This window comes from Corylus avellana, chromosome ca4, assembly GCF_901000735.1.
Source record: "Corylus avellana chromosome ca4, CavTom2PMs-1.0".
NCBI lineage: Eukaryota > Viridiplantae > Streptophyta > Magnoliopsida > Fagales > Betulaceae > Corylus > Corylus avellana.
In genome coordinates, this window is record NC_081544.1 from 4,992,796 (window position 1) to 5,007,374 (window position 14,579).

The 14,579-nt window shown below is 40.9% G+C and overlaps 2 protein-coding genes and 1 non-coding gene across 3 annotated transcripts; 1 reads left to right on the forward strand and 2 right to left on the reverse strand.

The window, feature by feature from the left end:
• On the forward strand, positions 1-3,675 carry LOC132179516 (uncharacterized). Its single transcript, XM_059592251.1, has 8 exons — positions 1-212; positions 1,013-1,379; positions 1,473-1,726; positions 1,842-2,075; positions 2,165-2,257; positions 2,350-2,451; positions 2,558-3,158; positions 3,604-3,675. The coding sequence occupies exons 2-8, from the start codon at positions 1,019-1,021 to the stop codon at positions 3,648-3,650; spliced, it is 1,692 nt and encodes a 563-aa protein (XP_059448234.1). The 5' UTR covers positions 1-212; positions 1,013-1,018; the 3' UTR covers positions 3,651-3,675.
• Positions 3,676-4,471: 796 nt separating this feature from the next.
• Positions 4,472-6,983, reverse strand: LOC132178171 (protein TUNICAMYCIN INDUCED 1). The gene is given in 3 exon segments (XM_059590623.1): positions 4,472-5,363; positions 6,188-6,520; positions 6,600-6,983. Coding segments are annotated over 3 exon segments (1,278 nt in total). The 5' UTR covers positions 6,735-6,983; the 3' UTR covers positions 4,472-4,553.
• Positions 6,984-7,123: 140 nt separating this feature from the next.
• On the reverse strand, positions 7,124-7,197 carry TRNAV-AAC (transfer RNA valine (anticodon AAC)). Its single transcript has one exon. It is a non-coding gene; the product is annotated as a tRNA-Val (tRNA).
• Between the last annotated feature and the right edge of the window lie 7,382 nt (positions 7,198-14,579).

Below are 14,579 nucleotides of genomic sequence, written 5' to 3' on the forward strand. Positions count from 1 at the left end.
CCCAGCGCACATCCCTCCTCTTCTCTTTCTTTTTTCTGGTTTTCTTTCTCTCTCTCTCTCCATCCACGAATACTCATCAGTATAGCCTCTCTCTCTCTCTCACTCCCGGCCTTCCTTTTGGGAGTCACGAACGAGCTCTCTCTCCGCCATCTCCGGCCGTCGTTCTGTCCGCCATCTCCGGCCATCACGAGCGCTCTCTCCTACCATCTCAGGTATATATATATAATGCAAGATTATGCATTTTTTTTTATTTTTTTTATGTCTATATATACTTTAATGTCCTTTAAATTAGGTATATATTTTTGATGTGTTGCTTTTACATTGATTCGGTCAGATTATGCTTCTTTTTTTTTTTTTTCGTTTTGAATTATGTTTTGAAAAAAAAATTAACAACTAAACTACATTTGTTTTATTTAGGGTTTAGGAAAACATCAGAAGAAAAAAAAGGTAATAGGTGAAAAAACACAAAAAAAAACTATAAACTAAATTTTCGAAAAAAAAAAAAAAAAAACAAATAACCAGGGTCCACACATATAACAATTTGTTCCATGTAAAGTATATATAATAGCTACAATTTATTTCATTTTTTGCTTAAAATCAAAATATCAACAATAAAAGACAAGCCCATTATTAAAGACGGCACAATCAAAGACAATGCCACTTTAATATATATATTAAAAATAAATCTATGTAGTTCGAAATAGGTGATTTTATGTGTTAGTTAAATGAATTAAATTATTTGTTTGAAATAGCTAGGTAATCTTATGTGTTAGGTGCATAAATTAATTTATTTGTTTGAAATAGCTATGTGATTTTATGCGTTAGGTAAATAAATTACTTGTTAATGCTTGAAATAGCTATGTGATTTTATGTTTAGGGTTTAGATAAATTAATACATTTGTCTAAATATCTAGGTGGTTTTTTGTGTTATGTAAATAAATTAAATTATTTGTTTGAAATAGGTTATTTTATGTGTTTCGAAAATAAATTTATTTTTTCTTAATGTACGTAGAGAAAAATGGACAAGAGTTGGATGACAAAGTCTAGGGGTACGAGGGAATACAGAGATGGTTGTCGATCGTTCGTTGACTACGCAATTAGGAATTGTACAATTCCTGATGGATTAATTTACTGCCCATGTAAGGCGTGTCGCCTTAGCCAACGCCATCTGCCAGGTGTGGTACTCGCCCACTTGACAGGTGGGAAAGGAATAATTACTACATATAAAGACTGGATTTATCATGGTGAGAGGCCTGTACGGGGTCAACTTGAAGGCTCTAATTCAAATTGCCCGGCCACATATGCGGGTCCCACGCAGGACACGCAGCCCGTTGACCCTGCTCGACGACCATTGGACAAAAATCAAGTCCGGGTTATAAGTAAGTGTACATGATGAAAATACCAATTTATACGTATATATGTCTTGTTAGTATTTTATTGTAACTAAAATGTTTGAATCATTAATGTGTTAGGTATCAATCCTGATGATGGAAGTGAAGTATTTGAGGTGATTGACATCAAGCCTTTGAACAAGTTGTGGGGGCTCCCTGGCGGGAAAAGGATGGTGTGCGAGTATAACCTCTCGTGGCAACCCGTCGGACAAAGCGCGTCGAAGTTTAGCCGGATGACAGGAAAGATTATCCGGAGTGGCACTTATGTTAGGATATGCGACGACTGGATGAAGGTAACAGAGCGTACGAAAGAGGATATATGGGATGCGTTGATGGTATGTCTAAATTAGATGTTACTGTATTTATAATAGCATGTATATTTTATTTTGTCAAATTAGATGTTATGCATGAAATAATATATGTTTGTACGTCATTTTTCAACTAATGCAGAAGCACTTCTACGTCCCGCCTGAGTCAAATATCATGGCCGTAAAACGGAACGCGTTTAAGGATATGGGCTCCAAGCTGAAGACTTGGAGACACGAATTAAAACAAGAACTTAACATTAAGCCAGGCGATACTCCTGAGATAGTGAGGGCGAGGGTTAGGGACCAAAGGATTTCTAAGTATGACAGAATGGACATAGAAATTATGTTGAATAAATGGTGTGATAAGAAGAATCAAGTAGGTCACGAGTTATATTTATTTTTGTGTAGTTTTATTAATTTTTATTGTGTTAGGGCAATGATTTATTGAGAACGTTAATTGTGTAGGAGTGTGCTACATATATGAAGCGACTGCGATCAATGAACAACACGCCACACTGCACCGGCTCGAAGAGCTTTGCTAGGGTGACACATGAAGAAGTATGTGTCTTATTTACCATAACTATATTTAGATGTAAACAATTGTAATACATATCTAACTTTATGTGTTATGTTTTCTTTTTTTAATGCAGACCATAGATACGGGCACTCCTCCTACACGAGCGCAGTCTTACATTAAGACACATAAAAATAAGGACGATCAATATCCAAATGATGTGGTCAAGAAGAGATGTGTATACTACTAACTGATAGACCTTGATTACTATGTGTGTGATAAATTATATACATTTATGAATAACACTAATATGTATAACGTTGCAAATTTAATGTAACCTACAGGAGAGGATGGAGGAGCTAATACCGACTGACCCTGCTGCATCGTCGAGCATGACCGAGGGGACTGTACGGTGGGCACCTAACGACGCGTATGCCCAGGCGCACGGCAACAAGCCTGAGTATGCTGGCAGAGTTCGACAAGTTGGTCCATATATTCTACCAGTGCGGGGCAACATACATTCGTATTATACACCGTCTCAAGCACGGTCGCAGAACCCCGTGAACTCAACGGTCGCAGAAATGATAGAAATGACACCTGAAGCTGAAAGGGAGCAGCATAGGGCACAAATGGATATGGCGTTAGCTGCAAGAGATGCTCAGATGGCAGAGCAGGTTGCTGAGCAGATTGTTGGAAGGGAGGCTCAGATGGTGACGCAGCTTGCAGAAAATGATGCTCAGATGGCAGCAAAAGATGCGTCTTTTGCTGCCATGGTTGAGGAGCGTTTTCGACCGCTTAAGGCCATGTTTGAGGAGCGTTTTCGACAGCTTGAGGCCATGTTTCAGTTGAGGGCCGCGTCCGAGGTGACTCGTCATAATACGATTGTGTCGGACACAGAGTCCACAACCCGTTTGATAGTGAGGTCCTCAGTAGGGAGTGCATCAGGTAATATTATATTGTTATTGTTTTTAGCCGGCCATAATAAATTTTTCTAATTTTTTGATATTGGTATTGATTATCATTAGAATTTTGAATGATATTGGTGGTGGATGATATTTGTTATATCTTGATTGGTTTATTGGTGAATGATATTGTTATATCTTGGTTTGTTGGTGGATGCGGGTTGGAAATCATTTTATATATATATATATAGTGTTTGTGGTAACTATTGCATCGTAGTACGGAATGGACTATAGTATGGACTACAATGGTTCTTAGTGAATGTGACATACGTTTGAGTTGATTATTGATAAATAATGAAAGAGCAAAACAGCTTATAAATATAAACTAACATGAATTTGTTGAGTATAACAGTCTTAGTATGCTTAATGTGCTTAACACTTGATACGATTATATCATGTTTGTTGATTGTTTGTTTTATCATTCGCAGCTGGTGCGGAGAAGTCGTTAAGTGAGGATGATATTGACTTGGATTGAGTAAGTGGTTGGCCGTTCGTAGTTGGAGAAGCACTACTTAAATATTTTGTTCATGTTTTCTATTCTGTATATAGTTAGATGTAATTATGTATCTATTTGTAATAACAGAGATAGTTTGATTAATGTTTGATGAACTTGGTTTTTATAGTTGTGATTGTCATAGTATTTGATTAATATGGAACTTGTATAGCTGGTGATGTGTCGTCCCACATTGCTTGGGTATGAAAAAGATAATATGTTTATATGAAATATACTCTCTAAATGGTATGAGGTCCTTTTTGGGGTAAACGAATAATAAAAATCGTGCGGACTTGGCCCAAAGCGGACTTATCATACCACTTTTACAGGTGAAGTCATAGATGGAACTTGTGTAGTAGTTGTGATTGGCGTTGTAATCGATGTATATGTTATTGGCTGGATCGATGTTAGAAATAACATGTCAAAAAAAATTTCTTGACGTGGTAGACAGTCACACGTCAAGAAATCTCACTTAGTGACACCCCTATAATCAATAAACTTTGCTGACGTGTGAAGGGGCTTGATGGCCTTGACACGTAGATCCATCAAGAAAAATTGGTTTTCTTGTAGTGCTCTCTTGTTCAATTTGTAGGTTCTCAATTTAAGGAGCCTTTAAGTCCAAAACATTTGCATTAGCTGTGTCTAGGGCCTTTGCACGTATTAATGAAATCAATCTTAAGAGAAATTTCCTCATTTTGTCACAATTCTTACAAAATTTCCATACTTAAACAATATAAACACGTCTTTAACACATGGATTTTTACTGTGTTTTAGACCTCTTATAACTCATCACATGAATATCAAAAGAGCAAAAGAAAAACAAGGCTTTCATCTTTACACTTTCTTCCTGTAACTGAACAACAAAAGTAAACCCCTTCAAACAATTCACAAGGCAAAAGGGTCGGGGGGAGGGTGAACAATAGGGGTCGTCGACATTGTCACATTCCCCACAACCAGATTTTGTGCCACCGTATCCTCCACAGTAACAGGGTTAACTTGCATGATTCTCTCTGGAACAACCTTCTCACCATCAACCTTTGCCAGAACCTCAAAATGCATTCTAACTGTTTCTGGCTTTGTCCTCCACTGGGGATAACCCTCCAAATCAATCCCATCTCCTTGTTTCAACTTCTTCTCAACCCCAAAACCTATCTTTACAAATGTCTGCGCCAATACGTCGGCCTTCAATAGCCGGAAGGAACCTTTCTTGTTAGCCTTGGGACCCAGCACAGAAGCGAGCAGTGTCTCAAAACCAAGCAAGTTTGAGTTCGAGCCATTGATGGATGGAAGAGGCCACATTGTGGTGAAATGACTTGGCGTGAGAAGGGTGGTCGATTCTTCTTGCAGAGAAACAGTGGAAAGGGCCTTTGATGGTGAGGATAACTCCACAAGCCCTGGTGCAAGGCGCTTCAGCCTGAGTCTGTTAGTGGAGGAGGGGGACGATGAGGTGGGGCTTGAGAGAGACGTAGCACCAACAATGCGAAGGGAGAGGAGCGGAGCACCTTGAGTGCGGGAAGTGTGGCGGAGCCGTTCGGCCAAGGCTAGAAGACCAGATGCAAATCCATTTTGGGTTCGGTTCAATGGGAGTGGGAGATCAAGCGGGTGACGAAGGCTAACTGATCTTGCACCCTTGACAGTAACAACTGCACCATCAGCTAAAATCACCTTCTTCAAGACACCGGCATCCACATCATGCTGCAGAAATAAATCAAGAACAAGATCAATGACGACTATCCAAAGATCACACCAGAGTAATTCCCCATCACATCCTAAAATGAACTCACAGCATGTTCATCTTCCTATGGCTATGGCAAAGGGAATCCCTATATGAGGCTATATAAACATATCAGATACAAAATTAAAACACAAGTTTTGGATTTCCCTAAATCAATTTGCAGGAACTCTCATATCAGACCATTTCTTATTACTTCAGCAAAAGAAGCACGAGACAGAGTGTTTAGGTTTTGCTCCATGACAGTCAAAATATCCGAAATCTCAATTACAATCCCCTAGAAAATAACATTCCTGAAGGCCTAAAACCCCATAATTTCGAAAAATATGTACTATGAGTAATTCAAATTCTTCATAAGAAGATCAAGATGCGAACCAAAAAGAATTTCTATTAGACGAATATAAAAAGCAAATCTTGCAAAACAACAGGTATGGAAATTTACCTTAGAAAATGCAGAATTAAATTAAAGAGTTCATAAATCCATTCGAATGCCCAAAATTGGATTCATATTTGACATAAATTAGATTCATATTTGACATAATCCCATTGCTGTGGCGTGTAATTTCACACCCATTTGCTGGAATCAAAATTTGCAGTGAACAAACACGGATCATACATTTGATTCACATTCATATGATTATACCCCATTTCCATTCACATGACATTACCTAATTCATTGAAAAAAGAAAATTGCAATAATTTAAACACCAACTTTTCACAATCAAACTAAATTCCTCCGGTTACTTTAAGTCCACACAAATTGACATTATCTGAAAAAGTAACTCACCGGTAGCGACAGACGCATATCTTTGGCATCCTGGATCCAGAGCTCCATGGGTCCGGCCAACTGAAACGGAGCCAGAACCGGCAACCCGTGATCGGATTTCCGACTCTCTATCAACCCGTTCTCGTCCCCCACGGGTCGGAATATCGGCAAATCCACGTAGTCCCAACGGTTGACGTCCTCCAAGAGCCTGAAGGGGTGGACCTTGTTGTCGATCTCCACGTCGAACTCGTAGGCCACCGAATGCCCCACCTGCGCGTCCCTCACATCGAACCCCGAAACCTTTAAATCCTCCCCCTGAAACCCCAGTCCCTTCACGATCGCTTCCTTCAGATCCTAAATTGAAAAAAAAAAAAAAAAAAATCCAAAATTAATTTTAAATTTTTGCTTTTTTTTTTTTTTGCCAGAGGTTTACTCATTACTGCAGAATGGCTTTGGGGTATGGAGGATTGAGATCCGGCGAGGAAAGAAGAGCCAGGGACGACGCTGTTTGGATCGCGAGAAGCAGTGATAGGAAGAGGGATCGGGAAGAGAGAGAGTGAGCGGCCATCGGAGAGATTGATCGGGGAGTTTTTGGAGGAGGCGATGAATAATAAGGACTGGGTTGGGTGGCGGTTAAGTATGAGTTTGTTGTGGATGAGTGGAGGGGGTAGGAGGGCCGCTGACGTGGAAGTGAGCGGGCCAATGGTAGGCGAGGGAGTGACGCGGAAGAGGAATGTTATTGGATAGGTTTTGTTGGCGGGAGATGTTTTTGTGAAGTGTGTGACGAAGAATGCTCGGGTTGATGACGTGGAGTGGTCGGTGAGGGCCTATATTTCCGATGAAATCTTGAAGATTAGTGGAGGTTATTTAAAGTTACGTAAAGCAGTTGGAAGAAGATAGAAACGACGTCGTCGTTCCAAAAGAGCGTTAAAAACAAAAGATAAGAAGAACAAAGAATGGCGTCGCCCGGGTTCGAACCGGAGACCTTCAGTGTGTTAGACTGACGTGATAACCAACTACACCACGACACCGATATGCTTATCGTTGCAATATTATCGTATCTAATAAATAACTTTCTTTTTCATTTTCCTAACTTAATTTTATCCCTTTCTATTAATGATATCAAGGATAGATTGTGGCAGGACTATGCTTTGGGGTTTGCCTCGAAAATTGACATATTGAATAAAAGGTGTAAATCGTAAGGTGAGACGAGTCACTGACAGTCATTCATTTATATTGGTGAGATCGAGTCATCTCAAATATGACTATTTTTTTTTTTTTTGAGTCGTATAATATAGTCCAATGTACCAAATAGCACCTTAATTTTTATATTTTTTTTAATGACAAAAAAATCTCTTAATCCCTAAATCCACATTCATGATACATCAATGCTCAAACCTTTTTTTTTTCTAAATGAAAGTAGAAGTATCATGGTTTATTCTTACATAGTCTTTGAGCACCCAAGAGAGTCTAAATTATCCAAAAGATCCATTATCAATCATTATTACTATTAATATATTGCAGCACTTGTGTTGTAGAAGACAAACCCAAAAGAGTTCCCCAAGCACAGCCATGAAAATCAACAGTACGTCTTTCCAGCTTTCCTCCACTTAGTTTGCGTGTGAATATGCATCCAATAAAAAAAAAAATCATTTTGGTGTCAACTAATCAAACCTTGATTAGTTAATTAATTAATGGTTTAAGGTTAAGTTTACTTGCCAGATTTCCACTCCTTGAAAACTGGATAGGTAGCAGCCACTCATTATTGTCTACTGAAGATTCTGAATTTGACAACCCATTTTGCTTCCCTAATCAATAATCAAATCTTAACAATCTACATTAATTGCCGACCAAAACCATGACCAAAGAAAGTCAATAAAATAGGTGAGGGGTCGAATTCAAACTATGCCACCTACATAGAAGAGTGAGAGAGGCTTACGTAATCTCACAGTGAAAACCACTATTAAATAAGATAATAAATAAAAATAGGTGTAGTATTTAATGATGATTTTCGTTGTTATAACATGAAGTAATTAAATACTTGATAGTTTGTATTATTTCTCTATAAAAAATGATCGTAAATAACTTTAATACTTGGATCTTTGAAAACTGTTTGGCGTGATCAGATCAATAGGGATTCCTTGTAATTGGGATCCCTCTCTTCTTGCCCTTATTCATTTTTGTTGGGTACACGAGTACGTGAGAGGAGCTATCTTGCTTGAATAAGGGCCCACTCGTAGGATCTTCTGCCTGACCAAGGACTCTCTTGGTCGAGCTCTATTATTATTATTATTATTATTATTATGTATCATTCTCTTTGGATAAGAACTAGGTCCTTGTCAGATTGGTTCCATGATTGAAGTTCTTTACAATTAAGGGTTCAAATTCCTTTTTATTTTCCTATATCAAAATACACTCCAATAGCTTCCCTTAATCATTCTCTATATCATTAAAATATTTGTTTTTCAATTATATTATATATATGAGAGAAGAGATGAGAGAGAATTGTGAGAGGAGATAGGAGAGAAGAGAGAGAATCATTTTTTTAATATTTTAATAATCATAAGGATTACAACATTGTGTTTCACTGTAAAAATCTTAATGTTTATGGTTCATTTAGGTAGTCTGTTATAGGATGTTTTTTGCTAATTTTTTGAACATATTTTTTAAACTTAGGGAGCAGACTCCCTTGTAAGGAGTTTACTGAGAACGCTTTAAGGTTGTCATATTACATTGCAATAGAGCAATAGAGCAATATTATGTAAAAAGTTGTCTAAAAGCTTTGAGGCAGAATTAACATTTTAGGTTCGGGGGTAAAACTATAAAAAAAAATATATAAATTTAAGAGGTGAAAATTTAATTTAGAAGGGTTAAAAAAAAAAAAAGGTTGGGTAAGGCATGGATAAATCTTTGAAAAAAAAAAATTTTTTGTTCATGCACAGTTTTCCAGAAGGTGACGTGGCACGCTTGCCGAGCTTGAGTTGGACCAACACTCGAACAATTTGACTGCACAACAAAGAAGAAAGAAGGATAGAAGTGACCGGGGGTGAGCCGGCGTGAGCACTCCGATGCCTAAGTCAGAATGGGAAAGGATACTAGTAACAACTACAGAGCTCAAATTATGAGAGTTGTGATTACCTTTGTTTTGATCATATGACTTGTATTTATAGGCATTTGAGAAAATTTGACTTCCCACTTATTAAGGAATCTTATCCCTTGATATTGGCTAAACAAACATTTGAATGAAAAGATCATGTTTGTTAGTTCTTCCACGATTTAAGCGATTTGAGATCAGAGGATCAACTTCGTAATCTTTTAAGATATCGGAGTTATTTCCTTTTACTGAGACTCACATGTCCTGAGTTATTCTCGGACTTTATGGTCTCGGTTAGGAGTTGCCTCGGATTTTGGTCTCGGATCACATGAGTAGGTCTCGTCTCGGATCACTCGAATAGGTCTCGGACTTGGGCCTCCTCTGCCTAGGCCCAAGGACTGCTCAATGAATGGTAGGCCAGTTCATGACCCAACAGTTACCCCCAAATTTCGAAGTTTGTAGAACTAAAGAAATTTCATGTCTAGATGGAATGAACCGAGGCCAGCTTTCCTTAAGAGAAATTCCGAGACAGTCAACGTCTTTCCGACTCCGTCCCGGATTAATTAGGCGGCAAAATTTGGAATTTAAATTTCAGATTGAAAATTTAAATTTCAAATCCTGGAAGGTAAATTTGAATTCAAATTTCAAATATTGGAGGGAAAATTCGACTTTTGACATTCCAGGTGTCGGTTGAGATTCCGAGCCCCTGTCGCTTCATTAATGCTGGCTTTTGAGTACCTTTACACGTGTCATCTGCAGGCGGCGTCGGTTGAACTTTCGAGGCCCTGTCGCTTCATTAAGACTGGCATTCAAGTATCTTTACACGTGTCATCTGCAGGCGGCGTCGATTGAACTTCCGAGGCCTTGTCGCTTCTTGGCATATTTAATGCCCCTGCTACTGAGTTGTGTCCCTTTAAATAGGCTATTAGCACCTTATTCTATTCACTCTTCTTCCGTCTTCTGGCAACATAATCCAAAACCTGCTTTTCCTTTCTAGCTTCTTTTCCTTTTGCTTCCTCTTTCCTTAAAATAAACTATCATCATGTTTGGCGACGAAGGATCAGGTTCGGATGGTCTCGGAGGTAACACTTACCCAGCCTGCTGGCGGTCGGAATTAACTAAAGCTGATGAAGCTAGAATCCGAGAGGAATGTTTCATTCCCAGATCAGTGAAACTTCGATTTGATGAAGAGCAGATAGGCGCTATCGTGCATGCTGACGCACACGAGGTTTGCTTATACGAGACCATGTTTCGTTCGGGTTTTCGACTGCCTTTCCCAAGGGTAGTGAGAGAGCTACTGAGTCTCATAAACTTACCTCCGCACCAGATCGTACCAAATGGCTGGAAAGTCCTCTATGCCTGTATTTTGCTCTGGCCAATGGCCCTTGGACCAGGCCATTACCTTTCTGCTAGAGAATTTTTGTGGTTCTATCGGCTTCAGAAGAACCCAAAGTGTGAGGGTTTCTACAACTTCCAGTCTCATCGAGGGAAGTTCATACATATGGATGACAAATATTCCAGCAATCACCGGTGGAAGGCTAAATATTTCTTTGCCACTGGTCAGTGGGAATTTCACCTTACCGAAATTGCTAAAGGTCCAAGAGTGCCACGGGAGATGAGTGTCCCTGCCAAAAATGCTCCCAAGGAACCGATTCTTGATGAGGACGAACTGAAACGTGTAGACAAAATCGCAGCATGGGCTCGGAGACATGAAAGCTTGATGTTCTATACTAAGTTAATGGAAACTTTTTCTGAAGGAAAGGGTATCGAGGACTTTGATGGAGGCGCTGGCGACAAAAGGAAGAGACTTGCCTCCGTGGTCGTCCGAGACCCAAGCCTTGCCGCCTCGGATCCTCTAGCTGCCAACACCCGAGGCGCTACCCCCCGGAAATCTCGTCTCGAGAAAGGCAAGGGCAAAATGATTGAACAGCCCAAGCAGAAAAATATCCCCCTTTAAACTGGCGGGGCTTTAAGAATACGTGGGGATCCAATCCCACCTATAGTTCCTCAATTTCGGACTACTGGCCCCTTAAAAATGGATGTCAAGGCCAAAAAGCCTAGCACTCCTCCTCGGGCAACCAGAGTTTTGAAGTTGGTCGACGAGCCTGAGGACTTGGAGGTCCCTCAATCGGAAAAAAAGAAACCGAAGCTGCAAGACCAACTTGCTAACTTTCTGGCTGCTAGGAGAAAGGCGGGTCCTAAGCCCGTGGTGAGATCTGCTGCGGAAGTCGAGGCCTTCCTTGCTAATGAGCCCATCTCGGCTCGGCCGCTAAACGCTACACCTCTCGGCTCCGCGGGAGCTGCTGCAAATAATGCTATCCCCATCGGGTCCCTGTCATTCCAACCTCTTTGTTTGAACATCCAACATATTTTGGACGATAGAACTGGAGGAAAACTCCGAGGCCTCTGTAGGGATGGTTCAGGAGGGAACCAAAGAGCATACCGCTACAGTTGCCGAGGAAAGAGTAAGGCCGTTATCACCCATCGCTGAAGGCGAGCGCATGGATCAGGCTTCAAAGCCTGTCGAGGCCGACACCTTCCAATGCTAAGAAGGCTTCTGCTGCCGAGTCGGCTTTTGGTGCCGAGAAGGCCTCTGAGTTAAGTGCCGAGACCTCCTCTTCTTCCGAGGCGCTTGTGAGACCAGAGGGGGTGGATTGGACAGTCAGCGGACCCCTTGCTACGTTTGGTGGCGACCTGAAGGGCAATCCCTTCCAGGCATTAGTGGATTTGATTCCTCATGAGGGTCTCATCATGGAACGTGATACCTCTGCTCAGGGCATGACCGAGCAAATTCTTTTCAACCAACTCGTCGTAAGTTTTCTGACTTTTACCTTGGTTTGTTTTCCCTAAAACGCATATGATAACTGAATTTTTCTCACAGGGTTTCATGAGGTCGTTGATACTGTACTGTTATTTTCGGAAGACAGTACAGGGTTCAACTTCAGAGATAAGTCGCCTTAAAGACAAGGTCACTGAACTGGAAGCCAAGAATGCAGAACTGACGAAAGTCACTGTGGCACAAGATGAGGAGCTGTTAATCTCAGGCCAGGAGCAGTCTAAATTGCTGGCTGAGACCTCCGAGGCTGTTGCGGCTCGGGTGAGGGCTGAATCAAAGGTGAATGATCTGCTGACTGAAATTGAAGGCCTTCGAACTGAAGTGAACTGCCTACAAGAGGATAACTCTATTATTAAGGAGGACTTCAATCAGTTGGAAGAAACACATGCGGGGGTCTCGGACCAGCTGAAATTGGCTCAAAATGAGGTCTCGGATTTGAAGACTTTGGTGGCGAAGACGAATGAAGCCAAGGTGGCAGCCGAGGAGAAGCTCAAGTTCTTCAAGGGAAAATACGCCCAAATAAGGGCTCAACTAAAGGAAGCTAAAACCCGAGCTGCCGACTACTTACGTCAGCTGTCCTTTGCCTCATGGGTTTGAAATTCTGCCTAGGCCGACGGGCTCATCCTTGGCTTCGAAACTTTTCAAGCATGGGCTAAGGACTCGACTCGGATGATAGATCTTGACAAAGGGAAAATCGAGGACATCCCATGTTCAGATGCAGCCATGACACAACTGGCAAACCTGGGTCAAGAACAAATGCCTGATGCAGCAGGAATAAAAGAATTCTTTTACGATCCCTTTTTGGATCAACAGCATCGAGGCACTGAATCTGCTCCTGATGATGCCCATTCTGTCGAGGCCAATACTGCCGAGTCCATCTCCGCCAAGGTCCCTGATGTTACCCTTAAGGAAAAATAATTTAATACCATTTGTACATACCTCAAGTTTTTGTTAATGAAACGAGTTTTTGACGTTTGTATGATTCTCGGAATAACCTTTATTTATTTGTTGCTTAAGGTAGTTAAAAATTTGCAATTATACCTCTCTGAGTTATATCTTGGAGATTTCGAATTAACCTTAGTTTTGCTACCTCAACTTTGGCCCCGTGATATTTAATTGCTACTCCGAGTTAGGTCTCGGAGAGTTTAATCATTACTCCGAGTTTAGGTCTCGGAGAGTTTGATCGTTACTCCGAGTTTTGGTCTCGGAGAGTTCGATCGCTACTCCGAGTTTAGGTCTCGGAGAGTTCGATCGCTACTCCGAGTTTAGTCTCGGAGAGTTCGATTGCTACTCCGAGTTTAGTCTCGGTTATATTATGTTAAGAGAATGCTCCTTTCGGTTGCATTATTTTTATGACTTGGAAGAGCCTTTTCAGCCGTCTTCTCGGAGACTAATAATTTAACTTGTACACATGTATCTTATATACTGCATAACTCCGAGATACTTTTATTTATTGAAATAAAAATGAAATGGCAAATAAATCACATATTACTGCATTTAGACATAATATTTTTTAAGGTGCTCAGCGTTCCAAGGCCTCGGTAGAGCCTTACCTTTGGAATCCTCCAAGTGGTATGCTCCTGCTCGTTTGCATTCAACCACCTTATAAGGTCCTTCCCAATTAGGAGCCAGCTTTCCCTCGGTTGGGTCCTTGGTTGCAAGAGTAGCTTTACGTAGGACCATATCTCCAACTTTGAAGGTTCGAGGCTTGACCTTTTTGTTGAAATACTGAGTCACTCTTGCTTGATATGCTGCCATAGCCACTTGGGCTTGATCCCGCTTTTCTTGTAGCAAGTCCAAGTGCAGTTGTAAACCCTCGTCATTAGTTTTGGATTGGAAGGTTTCTACACGATAGCTGCCTGAGCCTACCTCGGCTGGGATGACTGCCTCAGTTCCGAATGCTAAGGCATATGGTGTCTCTTCGGTTGGAACTCTCTTGGTCGTTCGGTATGCCCATAATACTTCTGGAAGGTCTTCTGCCCAATTCTCCTTCTGATCATTCAGCTTCTTCTTCAAGATCTTAAAAATTGTTTTATTGGTAGCCTCTACCTGCCCATTTGCTTGGGGGTGCCATGGGGACGAGTAATAGTTTCTTATACGTAGCTGGGCACACCAGGCTCGGAATGACTCGCAGTCAAACTGCTTGCCATTATCTGTGATAAAAGCGTGGGAATGCCATACCTACATACAATATTCTTCCATAAAAATCGCTCTATTGCTTTAGCTGTGATATTTACCAAGGCTTCAACCTCTGCCCATTTGGTGAAATAGTCTACAGCAACAATTGCAAACCGTACACCTCCCCTACTCCGAGACAATGGTCCTACTATATCTACCCCCCATTGGGAGAAGGGCCAGGGTGAAGATATTGCACTCAGGTCTTTAGGAGGTTGATGAGTGATATTCGCGAATCGCTGGCACTTGTCACAATTCCTGACTATATTTGCCGAGTCTCGACTCATGTTGGGCCAATAGAAACCCAC

Coding starts and splice junctions, on each gene's coding strand:
- LOC132179516 (XM_059592251.1), top strand. CDS start 1,019: ATGGACAAGAGTTGGATGACAAAGTCTAGGGGTACGAGGGAATACAGA. Junction 1,380..1,472: donor AAATCAAGTCCGGGTTATAA/GTAAGTGTACAT, acceptor TTAATGTGTTAG/GTATCAATCCTGATGATGGA. Junction 2,452..2,557: donor ATGTGGTCAAGAAGAGATGT/GTATACTACTAA, acceptor TGTAACCTACAG/GAGAGGATGGAGGAGCTAAT.